This window comes from Argentina silus (assembly GCF_951799395.1).
Source record: "Argentina silus genome assembly, chromosome: 2".
Lineage (NCBI taxonomy): Eukaryota > Metazoa > Chordata > Actinopteri > Argentiniformes > Argentinidae > Argentina > Argentina silus.
This window is the reverse complement of record NC_139656.1, coordinates 9884621-9906388: the sequence shown is the minus strand read 5'-3', so window position 1 is coordinate 9906388 and position 21768 is coordinate 9884621. Positions and strand designations below refer to the sequence as shown.

At 41.8% G+C, this 21768-nt stretch overlaps 3 protein-coding genes across 3 annotated transcripts; 2 read left to right on the top strand and 1 right to left on the bottom strand.

The window, feature by feature from the left end:
- Positions 1-793: 793 nt before the first annotated feature.
- Positions 794-6350, top strand: zbtb21 (zinc finger and BTB domain containing 21; the record flags this gene model as incomplete). The annotated part of the gene is made up of 1 exon (XM_083690117.1): positions 794-6350. The coding sequence occupies one exon, from the start codon at positions 794-796 to the stop codon at positions 3851-3853; it is 3060 nt and encodes a 1019-aa protein (XP_083546243.1). The 3' UTR covers positions 3854-6350.
- A 54-nt stretch (positions 6351-6404) lies between these two features.
- On the bottom strand, positions 6405-8726 carry atg101 (autophagy related 101). Its single transcript, XM_083696515.1, has 2 exons — positions 8151-8726; positions 6405-7983 (listed from the first exon to the last, which is right to left on the bottom strand). The coding sequence occupies exons 1-2, from the start codon at positions 8400-8402 to the stop codon at positions 7579-7581; spliced, it is 657 nt and encodes a 218-aa protein (XP_083552641.1). The 5' UTR covers positions 8403-8726; the 3' UTR covers positions 6405-7578.
- Positions 8727-9061: 335 nt separating this feature from the next.
- c2cd2 (C2 calcium dependent domain containing 2) lies at positions 9062-21738 on the top strand. The gene is made up of 13 exons (XM_083696101.1): positions 9062-10075; positions 10543-10638; positions 12354-12473; positions 14244-14345; positions 14477-14593; positions 14766-14874; positions 15749-15857; positions 16104-16168; positions 16425-16540; positions 16693-16861; positions 17191-17429; positions 17523-17793; positions 19263-21738. Exons 1-13 carry the CDS (start codon positions 9794-9796, stop codon positions 19487-19489), a joined length of 2022 nt encoding a protein of 673 aa, XP_083552227.1. The 5' UTR covers positions 9062-9793; the 3' UTR covers positions 19490-21738.
- Positions 21739-21768: the final 30 nt, after the last annotated feature.

Below are 21768 nucleotides of genomic sequence, written 5' to 3'. Positions count from 1 at the left end.
TCTGAGAGATTTGCATGGTTCGAATGAAACCTCAAAATGCGCAGCATCGATGCAACTTTTCTAATTTCGGAAACATTTGTAATACCATGTGATCATGTGATATCACCATACGTGACACACTGTAACATACTACCGCGTCTTTGTTTTTATTTGATTTATGTTGCTTGTCTCTAGAGCCGATTAGGCTGCCTATTACAGCTGAAGTTATGTGTCATCAGGAATTTAGCCACGTCTTGCAGATGATCTAATGCTCCCCCGACTTCCCTACAGACACATTCAGTTGTCGCAGCGTTGTAACTTTGCTGAAATGGTAGGCTATATTAGGCATACGATTATTTATTGTGTGGGATGGAGATTGCCGTGCCTAGTTCGCCAACGTTGCGTCCTCGCTAAATACGGTATGTCCTGTCTTCTGAAAGCATGAGGTAATCGACGTAGAACATGCGCATGCGTCATGTTATTTGCGCTCACACCACATATAAATACAGTAGCTGATCTACAAAATTCACTGACACACAGCGCATGAATGGAACAGGAGACGTTTGATCTGTTCTTGACTTCTCTCACACAATTTGAGTGATCTCCACAGCTAATGATAGAAAATGTCTTTTCTATCACACCTGCAAAATGTTTTAATGAAAATGTACATATTTTAAATAATTTTAAAGTTTTGAATTTCCCACTTTGAGCAACTTTGGTCTTTTCAGCATTCAGTCAGACATTTATTTAAAAAATGGATTGCAATTGTATTTGACAGTAACATTATCTTGTCTTTGCTTGCCTTACAGTCAGTATGGAGAGCCTGGTGCATTACAGTAACCCCTCACATACCCTCTCATTGCTCGGCATGCTCAATGAGCAGCGCCTGAGGGGACAACTCTGTGACATAGTCTTGCTTGTCGGGGATCAGAGATACCAAGCCCACAGGAGTGTTCTCGCAGCCACCAGTGAGTATTTCCAATCCCTGTTCACACGGAGGGACTCAGAGTCCCACAAGGTGGTACAGCTGGACTTCTGTGAGCCTGATGCCTTTGAAATAGTGCTGAATTACATCTACTCATCCTCCCTCTTTGTGGACAAAGGCAGCCTGGCAGCAATCCAGGAGCTGGGCTACAGTCTAGGAATCCCCTTCCTGACCAACATTATGGCAACAAGGCCTAATGTGTCCTACTGTGTCTCCAGAAAAAGGCTGTCCTTTTCAGAGGAAGATGACAATGACTGTCAGCAGAGGAGTGTTATTGTGCGCCAGAGCAGCTCAAATTATCATGGTAAAACACTGAAACAGACCCCTCCTGTAGCATCTGAGGGGGTATCATCAGCCCACTCTGTCAGAGAGCATGGTCAACCCTCAGGGCACAAAAAAACGAATGAATCAGCCAGGAGCACTGCGTCCATCCTAAGATTATCAGCTGAGTCAAGTGAGAGCTCTGATAGTAAGCCCATAAGTTCATATACCTCCATCCTAAAGGGGAAGACATCACACACAGTATCATCAGTGAGGCCACAGCTTACCTCCTCAGTCTCCTTCAGTGAAGCGCAAATAAAGCATGTTGTGTTACAGACAGACTATGATCTAGTTACAAAAGAAGAAGAACTGGAGCCCATTTACAGCCTCAAACCACCCTTTCAGAGTCAGACAGGAGAGTCTAGTCAGACCATTGACAGGAGTGGCCCCCTCATAAAAAGCCTGCTTCGCAGATCGTTATCCATGGACAGTCCTGTCCCAGTCTTCTCCCCAACACTTGAACTCAAAGAACTGCAGAATCGGGAACAGACCGTTGTTAAGATGATGGCAAAAACAGCAGGGTCTCAGTCATCAGAGCACATACACACTTCAAAAAGTGGCCCACCATTGATTCTCAGGTCAAGGCACCACAGTAGGTATGATGAAGATGACACTCAGGGAGACGAGGTTCATGTAAAAACAGAACCCAGCAGCCCACTTTCTGACCCCTCTGACATAATTCGAATCACAGTTGGGGATAATTTGCCAGTTAACTTCAAAGACTTACAAATTAATTTTGACCATGATCCCAGGCCATTTCTCAATCTCTCTGGAAAGAGAAAGGGGAGGACAGACAACAGAAGGTACCCATTTAAAAAGTCCAGAGGGATGAATGAACATAATTTCCCACTTGATAACGACATGTCAGAATCTGTGCCTCACAACATGGATGACAATGAAGAAGACACTGGTGAGACCAAGCAGAGCAAAATGTTTAAATGCTGGAACTGTTTGAAAGTTTTCCGATCCAATGCTGGACTGCACCGCCATGTTAACATGTATCACAACCCAGAGAAGCCGTATGCTTGTGACATCTGTCACAAGCGCTTCCATACCAACTTCAAAGTTTGGACCCACTGCCAAACCCAGCATGGAGTAGTACAAAACCCAGCTTCATCCTCCAGTTCCTACTCAGTACTGGATGAAAAGTTTCAGAGAAAGCTGATTGATATTGTGCGGGAGAGAGAAATAAAGAAAGCCTTGCTCATGAAGCTCAGGAGGAATAAGCAGGGTTTGCAAACTCAATCCTTTACCAAAAGAAGGTCACGGTCAAGTTTTATATGCCCTTACTGTGGGAAAACATTTGTGTTTCAGTCTCAGTTCAAACAGCATTTGAGGACGCACCCTGCTGAGATAGCTGACCAAGAGACGGAGAGAGAGTGCAGACTCATTCAAAGGCAGGACCAGACTGTTCTGCAGAAGGAGAACACAGGCACAGAGGTTTACTCCTGCAGGCTCTGCAATGAAAAACTGTCCTCTCTCTTCGAGCAGGGAGACCACGAGAGGGGCTGTAGACATGCCACCGTGTGCCCATACTGTGGTCTCCGGTTCTCAAGTCCAGAAGTAAAAAAAGACCATGAAGCACACTGCAAGTACAAGAAGTTGACCTGTCTGGAGTGCATGCGGACCTTCAAGTCCTCCTTCAGCATATGGCGACACCAGGTGGAGGTCCACAACCACAATATGATGACTGTTAAGGAGCAGATGACCCTCAGCCGTCAGGAGAACAATGGAGAGGTGTCTGACCTTCTCAGAGGAGGGCCACCTCATACCCAGGAGCCTGTGGGGGCTGAGAAGGGCAAAGAAGACATAATTTACAGCGACTCCTCAGGTCCGCCCATGTTCGACTCAGAGGACTCTTCATCATTCGTGCCTGAGGACCTGAGTGTGGGCCAGCATCATGGAGAGCTGACAGTGAAGGAGGAGCCAATGGAGGAGGCTGTGAGTGAGAGGGAGAACATTGTGACTGCCACTGTTGAGCCTGAGGAGTCAGGGGTGTGGCCATGTGAAAAATGTGGCAAACTCTTTGGTGCCCACAAAGACCTGGAGCGGCACCAGGAGCTGCTCTGCCACATTAAACCCTTCATCTGTCATATCTGCCACAAAGCCTTCAGGACCAACTTTCGACTTTGGAGCCACTTTCAGTCCCATATGTCCGCCTCAGATGAACTTGGAGCTAGAGAGGTTGACAGACGCCCTTCATCTCCTTCCCCCTCACCACCCCTGGCCACTCAAGTTACTGGGTGTCCTGCCCCACAAGCTTCTCCACCTAAAACAGCACAAACTGGGCCAGTGGCTGCAGTGGTTGCTGAAGAGGAGGAGCCTGGGAGCTCGTCAATGACCATGACCAAGAGGCCTGAGATGGAAAGACAAGACAGCAGCCCCCTACCCAAGACAGATAGTGTGGAAAGTCCTCTCACTCCTCAGGAATCAGACACGCTTTTTTATCATGCCCCCTCTCTCTCAGCCCTTACATTTAAGAGGCAGTACATGTGCAAGCTCTGCCATAGAACTTTCAAGACTGCCTTTAGTCTTTGGAGCCATGAGCAGAGCCACAGCCACATATAAGTGTGCGTCACTGAAGCACTTGAGCTCCTTTGATTGCGCCTGAGCTCCTTTGATTTTTTGCTCACGTTAGCATAATAAATCATTTACAATAGACTCAGTCTACACAGGAAAGATTTTGAATGTATCTATTGCCGTTTGTAGTTGGCTTGCCTTCATGTTATATTTCGAGTGGCCATGTGCATTGGCATAGAGGTGTGAAAGTGAATGTGTGCAATGAATTACTATTCGCCTATTCATCAGCTTGTTAAAATTGCTAACATTCTCTGCCTTTGACATTAGATTAGTACCAAATCTCTTTTAGATCCCCTCCTTGAGTTGTTCGCACCTGTACATTTTTTAATTCAAGAAAGTGCTTTATTTAGGACTAGCAGTACAATTCAAGATCAGTTAAGTGCTTTTGCAAATGTGTGAATTTGTTTTTTTGCTGTTGATTAACAAGGTGATATTAGTGGCCTCGAGCATCACATCATTTATATGCACTTTGTAACACTGTTTAGTATCCATCATATATTTAGGGGAACATGTTCTGAAATGTGTTGGTTATTTAGATTATTTTTAAATGTTTCAGATATCAAGGATATATAGACTATTGCTCAAGCATACATTAATTGCTTGTGTGAATATTTTTCTTTTGGATTCTCTCCATTCCATTTCATATGTTTGCCTAATAATTATTTACAAATTGACTCATTATTTCCTATTTCTTTATTGCCTCAGCGACATTTCATTTAAAAAGTAGGTAGGCTAATACAAATGAATAAGACCAAAGAACAATTAAGAGCATAAGAACTGGAAATACCTGTGCAGTATTTGACCCCAAATGTTTTTGGAAATATTTTCCTCTGACTAAATGTCTTCTTTTAAGTTCCCTTACATTTATTGAGTTTGATTAATTTTACCTCTATGCTCAGTAAATGGGAGCTATTGGGTGTGAGATGATTAGTCTCTAGGTGATTATTCTGTACTGGTTTGTTACCTTGATTGTAGCTGCTATCAGCATTTAACTGTACTCATTTGCTACAAATACCTTGATACAAATCAATGTTATGCTCCCAAAACCCCAATGTCACTTAAAGAGATGTTACAGGATTTAAAAAAATATTTTCACCTACTAGTTCTAAAATGAGCGCTCACAAGCCAAAAACAGGTAGAAATAGAACAATTATTTTCAAGAAATTACCTGGGCCTTACCTTAAGAAATTACCTGATAGGACAGAGAGAGGCACACCTCTTCACTACCATGAGCAAACACTTATTTTGCAAAAGTTTGTTGGCCTTAAACTAAGGACTGTGTCGTCTAATCAGATAAGAAATCCATTAACATTATATCATGAACAATACAATCAACACTTAAGCCAAAATGTTTAATTAATCAAAAATCTTGTAGCATCTCTTTATACTTAAAAACCTCTCTGTACAAGGCAAGGCCAGAAGAACATCCCATTTTTAAGTCACGCATAGCCTACTTTTTTATAGGTTCAGAGAGAATACAGTAGGTCTTAAATATCACTCATTAAACAGATCATCATTTCATTATTCTGTAAAGAATATGGAAATCATGACCTGCATACTGAGTGTGGTGCGTGATAGATTTGGCGTTTTGAGGTTTTAAAATATTACAAAATGATGGCACACAAGGACATGGGTATTGAATCAGTATTCATCTATCAATGTCAATACCAGTATGGCAAATAATACAATTGCTTTTGTGTGGTTGATAATTACTGGTAACCTTTAGTGATGGCCACTTATGCAACCTGAGATTCTTTGTTCAGCATTAAAGCACAATATAGGTCCTTTCAGATTTTTTTTTCTCAGGCATTGAAGTTGATTTACAACTTGAGCCAAGAAATGTTCAAAGAATTAATAAGGAGACATGTGATAGCAAGCCTGTTGCCCTTGGGGAAAGTTAGAATTTGAAAAATGACTTCCCTATATAACAGACTGTATAACAGAGTCAGAATCCATGATTGTGTATTTTGTTTGCATTCTAGACCTTTTATATGGTATTCTAATTCTTATACAAGTGTGTACTTTTGCTGTGGTTGTCGTGATTGTAAATTCAATCAGTAATAGATGATTTATATTTACAAGATTTTCTTTTTTTAAATCAATGATTTGTTAGTTTCATGATTGATCTGTAACCTCTGAAACATAGTTTGTACATTTATGGAGGGGACCACAGTAATTGCAGACATCTGTATTCTACAGAATGTTTGATTTGAGGATTTTTATTATTTGAATTCTATGGTTGGGTTAAAACAAATTATGTATTTATATTTGTGCTCTGAATTTATGAAAGAAAGACAGTGTTTGTATGACCTTTAATTTTGTACTTATATTTTGTTTGTTTATGAAAATGATCTTTTTAGTATTACTGTGCTATCACTGCAATAATGAATATTTGCATTATTGTTGCTTTAGTTTAAAGAACTGCAGCAGTTTTGTGTTAGTGTTTTTCTACTGTTTTTGTGCTTGAATTCTTTCTGTAATAAAGAGCGACAATGCAGTATCTGTTTTGGAGTGTGATTTTATTCAGTATTGTTTGGATTGCACAAAAAAACTGAATCACAGGAGTGTTTCCAGCAGAGGTTGATATGAGTATCTGTCATTTCTAAGCCAATAGGGAAACAATGTTACAGTTGAACACGGGCAGTCTCACTTGACTTTGGTTACCACGATGGAACTGCAAGCAATCTTATTTTCCATGTTTGAGCTAGTTAAAATATTTAGGTATGTCCAGAGATGTTATGGCATAGAATAGAAAACAGATGAAAGCTTAGCTAATGTGACTAAAAGAATAGATGGCAATGTTTCCTCTGTGACAGATGGTCACCACCATGGGTCATAGAGATGTTTTTCAAGCTAATTAGTCACTTGGACAGCAGTGACCAATTTCTTGGGCTGGAATCAGGAAGGGAATTTGGGAACTGTATGCTCCAGTGTGGCTCTGGAGGATATAGAGACTGGAATTACTCTGGAAAATGGAAATTCTCTCCATTATTGTACAAGGTCACCCTCTGAATGAGTAATATGCGTTCTGTAGATGAGGAAATCCATTTACACCGTAAATGGCAAAAACTTACTAGAGCATTTTCCCTCAATGAATAAAAAATATTGTTAATACAGGAGTAGTATTGGATATAATCCATTGTAAAATAAACATTTCTTTGTAAGATAACTGATGTGAAATCAATAAGGTGATATTGAATAAGTTTTATTTTCAAAAATGAAACTACCTCGACACATTATTCTTTATTATAAGAGAATACAGGCCACAACAAAAAATGTGCCTACTTTGAAATTACTTAATAGATCCTATTTAATAGACAGAACTCTCACACAGACATGCTTGTGTCAGTAGGCTACTTTATTCTTACAAAAACCATAAAAGCAAAAACTATACCAGATATACACAACTATTACAGGAAACAGGTGTCATATTTCAGTATTGACAAAGTCAATAAGAGAGATTAGTGACAGATTTAAAATAAAATCCTAAAATGACGCTCACAAATGTGAATAAAAACTGATTGGATTTCTGACTAGACATTGGATGGTGGTTTTGGTGGCAGACTAACTCTAGTGTTAGTAAGTAAGCATACAGGTTAAGACACTCACATGGCCTGTATAAGGCTGTGCCCAAATTAACGAAGATCAACCATGTAATCACATCCCACAGTCAATAATGAAGCCCACAGCCATAATGCACATTATCTTCTCCCTCACAGTGCTAAGGTGTCTTTGATCAGCCTTCTCATGGTGGTGCTGACAGAGGTGCCCAGTGAGTCAGTGATCTGGAAAGTGATCTTGTACAGGTAAGGCTGCACATCTTTGAGACTGGTGTCGAACACATTGTCCACTTCCGACTGGGTGGGCATCTTGGGCAGGTACTCGTGGCGGTTGATCACCTCCACAATGTTGATCACCTTCTCACCCAGTTTCTCGCCCACTTTCTCTCTGCATATCTGTCTCTCCTGCTCATTGGCCAGGTTGACAACATTGACCTTGATACTCCAGACCTCCCAGGGAATGCACTCATCAGAGAAAGGCCAGCGGGACTTCTTTTTCTGGTAGAACTCCAGTGAGATTTGTCCCATGCCATCACTCCCTGAGTTGCCCAAGGCATCCTGTAAACCACAGAATAAACTCAAAGGTCAGTAGATGTCCATGAATTATAGTTAATGATCAATTTATTGATTAATTCACAAGTGTTCATTCTAGCTATTATCTTCTTGAGACAGTGACTTCAATAATGAACAATAAAATGTGGGTCTATATAATGGATTTGGCTTACCTTAAATTCTCCCACCGCTTTCCTTATGACCCTGTCAAGCTCATCTGAAGATACACGGACAAAGCTGAAATCGATGAAGTCGCAATCTATGTCCTGTGTGCCTACGGTGCCAATGGAGTAGGTACCCTCTTTCTTGTAGTGAAATTTCCCAGTGCTGCGATGCAGCAGAATAGTGTGCAACATAGCCAACATGGCTTCGTCGACCTGTCTTCCCTCAACCGACACCTCCAGAACTTCCGAGCGGCAGTTCATGATGATTTGTTTCTCCAAAGCTGGAGATAAAATATAGGGTATAAACCCGCGCGCTATTCCAACACGTCCCTCGAAGGTTTACGTTCCATAAAACAGGTTCGCCAAGGCTAACGTAGCTAGCAGTGGATGGCTAGCTATATGGGTGGATAGATGGGTGCCTACTTGGCTAGCATGATAGGGCGACTTTCAGCCTGACTTATGGAATCAATTTGTTGTTGATTTCGCTACTGTACATAGATGTGTTTCATCTCTGGCTAGCTGGCACACAACCGTCGAATACCGTCTTGGATAATGTTGTGTCAACACTGTCGACCTACTAGCCAGTTATTGATGAAGAAGGGAGGAGCCATTTCTGTAAACAAAAGTCAGGACGTTCTACGGAAAGCACTATGGGCCAGCCCATGCCACTTTTATTTTTAAATGTGTCTTAGCATGTCATAAATACAGTCCGATAATGTATGATAATGTGCAGTAATAGTTGCTGTAGCAGATAGTAGTTGATTTATTAGAAAATATGTAAAGTTATTGCTTATACTTCGCGTTCTAACTAACCCGCACGGCAGGTGGACCTTTAAGATATCGCTATGCACTTTGGGAATAACAGTTTGTGCCACATATCGCATTCAAAGGCAAGTTTCGAGTCTCGTCATCGTCGGACGGTCGGTATCGGACTCGGAGATGTGCTGCTGCGAGCTTGTGATGAGGCACAAGGACTCTACAAGATTATACATGTGTACCGTTCTTTGAAGTTGGACGGCACAGATTACATTCTATTGGATTCGAATGATGGACACCATTCATAATAATGGCCATTAGATTCTGGATTATGCTACCTTCTTATGTATTACCTGTTAATTAGCTAGTGGGCTAACTTTGCTAGCTAGTTGAATGGGAGAGAAGAAGCTCAGTTTTTAACTGTCTACAGTACGCTACGTCAGTGTAGTCCAGCAAGGACTAAAAGAATGTTCAAGTGATCAACTAGAGATGGCGATGGGGCACTCTGAGACGCGAATGAACTAACTAGCTAGTAGTGTGGTCTGGCTAGAGCTGCAAACAGTTAATTTAAAGTGGCTAATATTAAAGGGACCGCACTAGCTGCTAGCTAAATAAGTGATGCTAATTAGCTAGCTAGCAAACTGCTTGCTTCTTATTGTGGCTGAAAACGTTGCAATCAAGAACCAGGATATTGGCTAAGCTTGCACAAGTTAACTTATTAGCTGGCGAGACCGCTACATTACTGTTTGTAGCTCTATTATGGCCAGTACTAGCTAGATACGTTTCTCATTTCCATGTCTTGAATTACGGGGTTTTTCTAGCAAGAGTGGATCATGTTTTGTACAGGATAGTTGTACGCCATAGTGTTTTAGCTTGCTATCAAAAGGTTGCTGAGGATGCCTCACTCAGAAAGTTCCCTTTCTTATTTTGGTTTGAGAGACTTTCAGTGGCTTTGCATGGTGACACTGTTCATCGCCTCCGTCGTTACCTTGATATTGTATCTACTGCAGTATTTTTTCGGCGATCTACGAATACTGAAAACAGAGGCAGAGCAAAACAATGCGGTTACAGAGGAAGCGGACACTCTGTTGGGATGGGCGCTGTCACTGAAAAGCTGGAAAAGTCAATGGAGAGGTGCTTGGTGCAGAGCTTTGAATGACGAATCAAGGAAGTCTGGGGTAAGTCCCATGACCAACCGTTTACAACGTTTTCGAAATTACATTGAACCACATAACAGAGCTTTAGCTTTTTATTAATACTTAGTCAAAATAATATCTTGACAAATCCTTAGCTCCCAGATGAGAGCTTGAATGTCGTGACAGCGGGAGCCCTGCTCTGTCAGGGGAGTGTCAATAATAGCAATCTATATTCCTTGTTGAGATGTGTTGTTGAGACCTCTCCTCCATCTCTCAATACCTGCCATCCCCTTCATACCAATTGTAAATTGCCTTTACACTCTTTATTTCAATCAGTATTCGATATTTAAAACTCCTGTGTTTTTAGATTAACTTTTCATTTTTATTCCTTGTGTTTTGGATTCTTCTCTTTTCTTTTTCTCTGGATTCAGAACGGTAGAAGTGAAGTATTGCCTATGTTAATTTTTGGGGTGATTGTTTTTGACCTAACCTGTTTACCCATACCACAGAGCTCAGTGCAACTAATATTTGAGGAGGACGGTCTTCAGTCATCAGAGCTGGTGGTTGGCAGTGTGTCCAGCTTTAAGAAGTCTGCTGGGCAGAAGGTAAGATAAAGCCCCTTTGTACCAGAGTCCTATTAGCTCAACCAGTTGCACGCAGATAAAAAAAAAAGCTTATGTCCATAGTTGTTTTTGAATGCTTTTCCTCTGATAAAAAATCAAGTTTGAGGTAAGAGGAGGAATCTGGATCAATGGAGTCATTGTTGAAGGCCAGTGTTGCGTCGTCCTCATTTTCAAGCCACATACAGATTTTGCAGGATTTTCATTTGACTGTGTAGGGCTCTTTAACATTCATTAGATCAAGAAAAGCGAGCGTTTATGGCTTTGCCATTTCCTTTTCAGTGTACCCTAATGTCATAACCTGCTTCTGATGTCAATCTACTCTATCTGATAATTCAATGCAGAGGGGCTGCTCTACTGTTGGTGCAGCCTTTTAACTTCATTTTAGGTCTGCAGTGGCCAATATCTGAGTCACACAATGTCCATTAGCTCCTCTGGCACTTCCAGACATTTTCCCCCTTGCTTTAAATTGTCTTGCTGGAGCCAATAGCTTCTTCAGAGATTTCATGTAGTAAGCACATTTTTACGACCTTTCCACTAGCTTCAAGTTTATGGGATCCCGGAGTATTCAATTTCAACCCCCCCCCCTAAAAAGCTGTTCAAACTGTTTTCAGTATGATTTTTTAGATATGCTATTAAAGGGATAGTTCACTATCTCAACAGTAGGAGTGATTAGGGAACAAAAAAAAGTTAAACATTTGTGGCCAAATCACCTCAAATGAACTCTCTGACTTGGTTGGAAGTTTGAGGGGATTTGGCCACAAATGTAGAAAATGTTTGTTTGTTCCAAAATCACTCCCATTGCTTTTTTGTTAGCGGTGGCTAAAGTTATCTTAAGTTAGTAGTGGCTATTTAAACAACTCTGAACCATGGATTAAAGTTTCTCCTGGCCCATAGACTACTTTCAAGGTAAGGAACCATCTGACTATAAGTTGTAAAATAGTGAACTATCCCTTTAAAGCAGGCTAAACATTTTTATGTATGCTTTTTTGATAGTATGCACCCAGATCCAAATGCTTAATTGTTTTATACTAGCAGAAAGTTTAGAGCTTATCCTTGCCGTGCGTGCGTGCGTGCGTGCGTGTGTAAGAAGCTTACGAGCTGTCCCCTTAGCCAGTACAGCTCAGCAGTAAGGAGACAAGAGGAACTGATGACGAGGGCCAAGCTGTGTCGGGAAGAACGTGCAGAAACTTTAATGCCTTATGTTTAGGCTTTCAAGTTGATTGTTCTCCCTGACACAAGGAACTAATACCAAAATAAACACAAACACACACACACACACACATACACATACACACACACACACAGCAAGGCAGATGGGTTAATCAGCTCAAAAGTAAACTTTAAAGGCAGGCTCTGGGATATGATGTCACGCCTGTGAACAGAGCAACTTTCATCAAATATATTGTAGTGAACAACAGTGAATGAGAGCATCCACTCGTTTCACTGCCCTCTGACATAAGATGTTGTGCATGCACCAATCCCATTCAACTCTACAGTGTAAATTCTCTAGTCTGTTGCATCTCAGTTTTTCAAGGCCTCTGGCAGCGTCACCCCGCTCATTTTGCTATATGTCATATCCCACAGTCTACCTTTAATGCAAAGTAACACAGAATTAGTTTGTCTGGTTAAGTAAGCACCCTTCACCTCAAATACCACAAATACATTTCAGCTTAGTGCATGTGTTGTCTTCCTGATAGGCTGCACACTGCAAGGTGATTGGGGACAAGCTTCAGTTCTCCCTCAATGCAGCATCAACAGCAATGTGTCCAGCTGAACCCTGTAGATACAGCGTGAGAATATCTTCGCTTCAGTTGCAGGTAAGAACAATAGTTGTGCCCACTTTATTTGCAGAATCCAATCATTTTCTATTGAAGCTATGCTCAATGCCAACTAGAGGGAAAGAGGGGTAAGGCTCCTAGATGTCTCCTTGCATTCTTTATAAGGAGGATGCTTCTGATTTATTGAACATGACGCACTTCAGCATTGGTTTTCCGCTGCCACGAGAATCAGATTAAATGGTGAGGTCCCTTTGGTTGGCAAATGTCCTGGAGACCTTATTTAAATCACTGTCAGACTCATGCAAAAGACATTTTCTACCTTGACTTTCATCATAGAAAAGAATATGATCACACAATAATGGAATTAAGAGTTTCCTACCCCAAAACCCCACTATTGTCTTGAGTGATGGTGATCCTTTCATTTAAACTCAGTGATAGTTTTATTAATTTATTCTCATTGCATGAGCCATAGCTGACTGACCACGATTTACAGTCATATCTTTTTTTGGCTCACTCCCAAGTTTTGCAATGCTTTTCCCCCCACAGGTTTTTCCTCCATTTTTCTTGCATGCTTTGTAGTAATATAGTTGATGAGGTGATGAAAGCTTTTGAGGAAAGTGTTGTGGGTGTTGTACATAAAGCACTGTAAAGCTTTCATCCTGTCTAAGGTTTTGAGCCACATGTTTTGTGGTTTCAAATGCATGGATAGTAAGTAGCTGCTGAAGCTAACCCAATTGAATTAAGTCTATTTTTAAACCATTAAGGTGCTTGTTGCCTTGTTGTGGCCTGATCTAATTTTGCCGTAAATACAACTCCAGTGAGAGGTTAGAAAGCTTAAGCCAGGATTAGGTTTGTGTCAGTACACCTTTGTTTTTGTTTTGGATCAGTTGTTGTTTTTGGGTGGGCAGAGGGAGGCTATTGTATTTTTCACTCCCTCTTCTTCTATTTGGTCTGGAAAAGTCCTGGGGCCTTTTGAAATATTTTCATCCTCTTTCGCATTTGCATGCGACTGACTCTAAGCTACACTAGAATGGTCCCTGTTCTTGTCATGGATGATTGTGCAGGCATGTGTGTCGGCTATATTGAGACAGAGTATGTGGTTCTTCCTGTATGTAACTTAAGCACACACTTTGTGGTTTTGCCACTCAATGCACTTTGACCATTTAAACTACCTAGTTGTAATGCTGCTGTGATCCTGTTGCACTGTGCCATGTGACACTCATACATTATGTAATCCTTTTGCTCTCAGGTATATTTTCCTGAACCAGAACAGGTGGTTCTTAATTTACCAACACTAGAATGACTCAGCAAGTCAGTGCCTTGGCCTTACTCACCATTTGTAAAAGTCAAAGATGTATTTGTAGTGTATATTACTTACACCTCCAGATTATCTTAGATTGATGAAACTGCTATGGTTAGGTCTATAGCCTTGCTTGTGGTGTGCTTTTTCTAGATCCAGGCGTTTAGCAGGGGACTTCAGTGGTATCAGATAAAGCCTTTGTTTGGTAACAGAGAGTCAGCTGTACATTCAGAGCGGAATCTAGGCATGCTGGGGCAGGATGGCTTAGTCCCTACACAGTCCCTCCCTCCTCTTTCTGTTTCCCTCTCTCTCTCTCTGCCTACTAGTGCTGCCGCACCACTCAGTTACTGTTGTGTTGGCTTGCACTCTGTGCAGGGCTGAAGCCTGTTTGTTTTCAGCATGCAACTGGTATTTGTGTCTGTGTGGGTATGGGTGAGTGAGGGAGTATGCCATTAGGTCAGCAGTAATATATGACCGTTTAGCTAATTATGTTTTTTTCTCTTCCCCAGCTGGACTTGCAGATGAGGGAGGCTGAAGGGGAGATCAAGGTGGGCTGGGGAGTGTCTCACCTGGAGACATGGGACCTGCAGCTCACGCCCAGCTTCACACAGGTTAGGCCCACAGCCAAGACATACTGTAGAATAACAGACAAGACCAAGAAAAGACCAAGTCAAACTAAGGTTATGATCATTATTGAGAATTATGTAGTAATAGTGTTGTGTTTGTCTGTTGTGCCTCTCAGGACAATGCGACAAGTCCCAGTGTGGCTGCAGTAAAGGACAGGCTGAGACAGCTGCTGTGTGCTGTGCATCCCTCAGTGATGCTGAGCTCCAGGCCTGCTCTGGCTGCAGAGGTCCAGGTGAGCTTCTCCACTCAGAGGAAAGGACACGCATGCATTTACATGTCACATAAATGCTCCTAGTCAGCACAGCCTCTACCCATGTTTATATCCATACCACTTTGTGAATAGAATATATTTCATGTGAATATGAGCACTGGTTGGCTGTTTGCTTACCACACCCTCTCTCTAGGAGGCTCGTAACAAGGTGACGTCGCCACCCAAGCCACCCCGCGCCCACGACTGGAAGCTGCTGGTGAAGAATATCCGGGTCACATGTAAGCAGGAGGATGGTACTGCAGGTGAGGGACACAATCTTATCACAACATGGCTCATAGCTGGAAACATTACAGAAACACTCCACAAGTGTTATAACACATATTATAGCTCCAGTGTGCTTCATGTTTTGGTTGCTGCCAGCAGGTATGTAATTGGGTTTAGCAGAGACTGTTGAAAATGTAGTTGGACTTATTTTGAGGTGGCTGCCAGAAGTTATATTATTGCACTCAAGGAGTGTCAGTGTTTCGATGTACTGTAGTTGTTTTATGTACTGTATCGATGTACTGTAGTTGTAGTAGTTTTATGTTCTCCCCTCCTTTGTCACTATGGTTCCAAACTCACTCATAGCTGGGCTGTCAGAGCTGCAGCTCATCATCTTACAACAGGCACAGAGGCTCCCTGAATACATCACAGTTGATAAATTAGGTGATATTCAGCACAATTGTCCTGATAGGTTTATTGATAAAAGCCAAGTCCAAGTTCCTTTCCTAGATGGGGTGCTGTCTAAAGAGCTCTCTCTAACTGCAGATATTTAATTAAGGCAGGCAGTCTAGGTCCGTTTTCATGAGTCTGGCTCACTGCTAATAAAGTTTCCTGCTCTACCATAATGGGTCCGTTCCTCTCGGAGCATCCTGAGACTGAGTACTTACCCAGGGCAACTTGTGTCTCCTCCAATTGATGCATTATTTATTATCTTTGAAGCCCACTTTACCTCTGTCATTAACATGTAAATGTAATTGTTACAAAGACGACCTCCAGAGTTACTGCTGTGCAATTTATGTGTTCAAACATCTAAAGATCATTTTCACGACTTGGTCATTAAATTAATATTATAGACTTTGATTTGTGTATGAGCACGCTGCTGTTTGTTCCAGAAATGCGATGTTGTGTTTGCAGGCAGTATGAATCCCCTGTGTGTGCTGCAGCTAGATGACCCTCCACAGAGGTTCTCCAGTTCAGTCCTAAAGAACACAGCCAGCCCTGCCTGGGACCAGCCCTTCATCTTGTGAGTCCAACAATAGTGCTACTTCTGCTGCCAGAGATGGGATTGGCTTGGAGACTAGAAAGGGGGGGTTTCAGACCTGTTTCAATAGGAAAAACAATCATGTTTAGCCATTCTAATGGCCTGTGAGCCTGATGTCCTATTAAACATTTGCCACCTGGCCTGATTATGACCCCCCCTCCCTTCTGTACCTCAGTCTGTCTTTGTTTTGGTTTCTCAATTTTCTTCTCTCCCCCTGTTTCTCACCAGTGAGCTGAACGGACGATCAAAAGAGCTCAATATTCAGCTGTTGGATGATGGAAAACCTCAGGAGAGTACGTATATGTATTCCGTATCTCTGTGTTCAATCACAGGAAGAAGTAATGATGCTAATAATACATACCTAAAAAAGCTCCTCATGTTCATTTTGAGAAGAACAATTAAAGCTTTTCATTCTTCTCAGAATATGTGATGACAGCCCTTGAACTAGTCTTTTTGTCTGAACAATGTTTCCTAGACAGGTTATTCTTGTGAGCAGAGATGTGTTCCTGCTATAAGCTAATGGATTTTAATGTATTTTCCCCCGGATAGACTCCTTACTGGGTCAGGTGTCAGTGCCTTTTGATCTTGTAAAGAAACAACCCAAAGGACAGCAAACGTTTGCACTCTTGACCAAAGACCAAGTGACAGGGTCACTTACTACTGAGGTAAGATAGATATGCATGTGCAATTAATCTTGTCTAACACTTAAACACAGTTAATTTGGCTCTTGAAGTTTTATTCAAAAACTTGCCAACACTATTGTTTACCATCTTTCACCTCTATAATAATCATGCCATTGCCATCTATCCTCCCCCAGTTTACCTACCTGGAGCCTAGTGAGGTGAGGTCCTGGCAAACCCCCACGCCAGCCCCCACTAAAAGAGTGGAGATGGACCGCACAGTCATGCCCTGTGGCACTGTGGTCACCACCATCACAGCAGTGAAGAGTAAACCTGGTCGACCACTACTGCCTGGACTCACCATAGGTACAGCACAGACACATTGAACGTACTGCACCAATATGATTGCCTCATGACTGAAATATCATATGGAGGAAGCCTTCTCTGTCTTATTCACATTCATACAATAGGCAACCTATTGTGAGGTTCTACCTATGTATAGTTGTTTTGGTTTTGGGATTCTTGGCTCTATTATGATTACTTACTGGAGCTTACAGGACATTGGCTCAGATTATTGGATAATGTATCACAAATGTCATTATTTTTGATAGATTAACTATTTGATTGAAACTATTTGATTATTTCACCGCAGTGATGTTCCAGAGATCATAATAAAAAGTATTCTGTGGTTTCAGAGTCCCCCTTGAAGCCTGCCACCAAGTCAAAGCTGTCAGAGAGAAGGGTGTCGGAGCAGCCGTCCATGCTGGGAGCCACAGTGAGCAAGGCCCTGTCTTCTTCAGACACAGAGCTGCTGATGCTTAACGGGACTGACCCCGTGGCCGAGGCCGCCATCCGCCAGCTTCATGAGTCAGCCAAGCAGAAGCTCAAGTCCCCAGTCAAGAAGAGCACCATCATCATCTCAGGAGTTGCTAAGGTACACCCAGCATAAATGTCTACCTTTATAGAGGTTCCCGAACTGTTAAGTGTATTGACACTTAATATGTTTGTTTTTTACTCCATTTCCCAGACTCCTCTGTCTCAGGATGACGAGATGGCTCTGATGGCGGGCTACGCTGCGGCAATGGACGCTTCTATGTCAGAGGGGGGTTCTCAGGATATTCCTGTGGCGACTGCATCAGGAGCCAGTAGCCCCGTAGAGCTGTCGGACCCCCAGGAGGGCCCTAGTGGAGTGGGTCAGGCTCCAGAGGACTGGGAAAGTCAGGCAGGGGAGGACCCAGACGCGGACAAAACCTCCCTGTCCCTCTGCATCTCTGAGTCAGGCTCTAAGAAGAGCAGAGGTAAGAGCTTATGGAGGGTTCATGCCTGTATTGAGCGAGTGGCAAACCCTAAATATTATTTCAATAACCGGTCTGTTTCTTTAAGGATAGAGTCCTAAAATGTTCGTTCTTGTAAAGTTTTGGTACCTTTTTATCCCTCTAACTTAACTTCCTTATATCACTAACCTCTGTAGGGAATACAGTAGACAGAGCTGAATAGGCACTGTGACCTGTGTTTCAATCTTTTATCATGTAATGTATTATTTAATATTCAATTAATCATTGCCTGTACTGAAACACTTCCTTGAAGTAGCGCTGCTCAGTAACATATTTCCTCATTACATTTTCCCACTTATCTTACTCTTCTCATGTCCCAGTGTTCATTGTTGGCAGCACTGCAGTCTGTTTTCATTGTCCGTCTGTCTGTCTCTTGTTCTCATTTCTCATCATTCCATCCCTGTCTCCCACCTTTCCTTTTCACTTTCTTCTTTGCCATCTTAAAGAGGAAACCAATGCTAACCAGATATTATGTTCTGAAGAGTAAGTTACTCCATACGCACTTTGTAGTAGTTTAGTAGTGAATAGACCAGAGTGCCCATCTGCATAAAGGTGCTTACATACGGGAAGCCGCAGCTGCGAAGGTCTCATAGGCTTTCAATGAGAATAGGGCGGTGGGCAGCAAAATGCAAGCGGCGCAGTTCGTGGTGCCATCTCCCATGAGTGGCACAACTTGCAGTGCCACTGGCTTGCTAATCGAGACTCCAAAAGATTACATTTGCTGAAGTCTTGAGGGGCAGCCGTGTATAGTTGACCAATGAGCAGAGTTAATTTTGTCAACCAATCAAACAATGATTTAATGACAAGCTGATTTTTTTCTCACAATTCAATTGACATTTACCGCGGCCTGTGTGTAAGCACCTTAAGTTCCATTAGTGTGTAGGTTAAAAAAAGCACCAAGCTGAAAAAAAAGAATAAATAGTTGATGGTCAAGAGCGTGAAGATGGTGATCCAAATCCACTTTGTCTCCTTTTTTTTGCGTCTTTCTACTTTTTTGATTGATGTTTTTCTTGTTGTCTGTATCCCCTTTACCCATATTCTCCTTCTGACATCAACATTTCACGGCATGACACATTTAAATTAAGGTGTGATCATTCGTTTTCTTCCCTACAGTGAAAGGGTAGATATCTGGCAACGTTTCTTATCTTTGAAGAGTGTATCAGGTTTCCTGAATGCTAAAATGGAGCCAGGTCTTTCTCTATACTTGAGACAAGCCCTTAGGGTAAATGTTAGCCCAGATATTCAGTGTCAGAAGGTCGTGCATATCTAGGCTCCAACTCCAAGATGTAAATTGTGCTTATATAAATCCCAGATTTCATGGTTTCTGACGTTATTAGGGTGGAGGAGACCAGCTCACAGTCATTGTCGAATTCTATTTATGACAGTTACTCTGGTTTCTCCTCTGTGTCCTCCATGGATAACCCCCTCGACAGGCAGCTTCCTGCAGAAGAGTGCCAAGCTGTTCTTCCGCCGGCGCCACCAGCGCAAGGACCCGGGGATGAGCCAGTCCCACAACGACCTGGTGTACCTGGAGCACCCGGTGATGGTGGACCGAGAGCGTCGCACGGCTACCTTCAGCCGCATGCTCAACCGCAAGTTGCTGCCCAAGAGCAAAAGCAAAGCCAACGGCTCCACCACTACGGGGGAACAGCACGCGTGACCCCCCCCTCCTCCTTCTCTGCCCCAACCCCCAACGCTACCACCTCCACCCCCTCCGCCGCCTTGCACTGACTGAGTTCAACCCCAACCCATGACTCCTCAATTACAGGCTGTGTGGAGGGAAAAAAATCTCCCTCCCTCCTGTTCATTCTCCATCACTCTTTCTGGAGCAGAAATATTTGACCAAGAGTGTATGCGTGTGTGGGTGATGCTATTCTGAATGAATTTCTTTACGTTCATGCCATTTCAGAGATGATTTATTTTGTTTATTTCACTTGACGTTATGCAACATATTCTGTATTTGTGGCCTTCTAAACCACAGAGAGAAAACTACTGTTGGCCACTCCATACCCTCCTCTTCCTGAGGCTAGGGGCCCCTTTACTTCTGAGTGTGTCTCATGGTGGCCAAGAGGGACCAAAGAAAGAGAGAAGAGTGGTGTTGACATGATTTGCACATTTCTAGAAACATTTTCTAGGTTGTACTCAAGCGTGATTCAGATGCTTTTCAGTGCAATCACTAGAACTGCTCTTGTGGTAGAGGTTAGATAGCATCCAGCTTGTGTATATAATTGCGATAAGAGTTTGATGTTTTGACAAAGGGAGCCAGTCTGTTCCACTGCAAGGCAGATTTTCTTGGGAGATGATAATGCTAATATTATAATACAAGATATCTAATCATAACAAATTCATTCATACTCTGAGCTACTGTGAAAATCCTATGCCAGACTAAAACTTCCAGACATTAACTCATCTGTTATCACTAGTCCATTGTAAAAAAAATACAAAAAAAAACAACAAAAAAAACACTCAGACATTAATCATATGTTGATTAACTTGTAAAGTCTCTCTTTCAGAAATTCCACAAAAACACTATTTCAAAACTGCAGTGACATCATGGAGAATGAAAAAAATTCAATATATGGTGTTTGATATTAACATTTTTGAATGTTTTTTTTTATTTGTATCCCTTTTCTTTAAAATATTATTGCCGTGTTTTAAATGATATGCAATTTACTCTTGTCTTCCTGATGATTCCCCCTCTTCACTACAATTCTGTATGGGGGTTGTGATGTGAAAAATGGAACCAAATGAAACTATGTACTTAGACAGAATGTGACAATTCTACATAGCATACCTGTTGTGTTCACTAAGAAAGTGTTCATTCACTCATGCATTTCCACTGAATGACTGTGTCTTTGCTATGTCTTTTTATTGTTTTAAGAAATATATCAGAGCTTTAAACATCGTCTGAACACAAAGGTTGAAAATCTATGGGAAATCTGAATGCTTTGGCTTTTACCTAGCTAATGATTGTATTAATATTTTTCTTAAGCAGGTAATTAAATATGTATTGTCTGAAATATCAGTTCCATCGATGTAAACTACTGTTTTTCTTCTCAGCAAGTAATCCTACTGAGAGAACTGCTATAGGCTCTGATGAACATGGTAGTACTGGGATGGACTGTTTACAAGGCTTTTAAAAAGACTGGGGAACTGATCTACTGACAAACCGTAGGGGTATGCCCTCTAGGAAATTTTCATTTTTTCAGGTATGTTCTTTACTTGGGATAAGTTTGGTTCCCTGGCTATCAAGTTGTGTACTGGACCAGAGGTTTATGGAATATTGCAAATGGCTTGAATAGCTATGAGATGAGAAGAGGGCCAGCCCAATTCCCTCACCTTCAACCATTTAAAAACTGTATAATCAAGTAGCCCTGTTTTCATATCCATTTATAACTAACTGATTATATCTGGTTGTGGAACTACATTGCATGCCATTTCCGTTGATATAGTCCTATAGATACTGTATGTGTTATGTTTGAACTGAGTTCGGTCAAATATTTACATAAGCTGGTAGGGTTTCCAATGGCCTGACTGCTCCCTGTTTTAGTAAGTATCCTATGGTCTTTTTTAGAGCCGCCTTGCAGCTTGAAGCCTATGCTGAAACCCTGCAAAACCCTTTTAACCTCAGAAAAAAGGAACGTGGGCTGTTTTAACCATGTTTTTTTAGCCTAATGGCTACCTGCAAGTACACAATTATGCATTCAGTAAGCCCTGTATGATAAAACAGCTTCCTGATGTTTTCTATTGGCATTGGCTCTGCAACGAAAACAGAACCTGAATGTCAGTCAATGCCATGCAGGGATTATTACAAATTAACATATCAGGTTTATCATCTTGAGCAATAAATATTGACTGAATAACTGTCTGTGCTTGTACTCATTGGTTGTATAAGTATGTTGTATTTCTCATTTAATTTTTAAGTATTTAGATCACCTG

Excerpts from the sequence above, each read along its gene's own strand:
- atg101 (XM_083696515.1), bottom strand. The coding sequence starts at position 8,402 with ATGAACTGCCGCTCGGAAGTTCTGGAGGTGTCGGTTGAGGGAAGACAG. Across the intron at positions 7,984-8,150 it reads AAGCGGTGGGAGAATTTAAG|GATGCCTTGGGCAACTCAGG; the intron begins GTAAGCCAAATC and ends TGTGGTTTACAG.
- c2cd2 (XM_083696101.1), top strand. The coding sequence starts at position 9,794 with ATGCCTCACTCAGAAAGTTCCCTTTCTTATTTTGGTTTGAGAGACTTT. Across the intron at positions 14,875-15,748 it reads GCAGGAGGATGGTACTGCAG|GCAGTATGAATCCCCTGTGT; the intron begins GTGAGGGACACA and ends TTGTGTTTGCAG. Across the intron at positions 15,858-16,103 it reads TGGGACCAGCCCTTCATCTT|TGAGCTGAACGGACGATCAA; the intron begins GTGAGTCCAACA and ends GTTTCTCACCAG.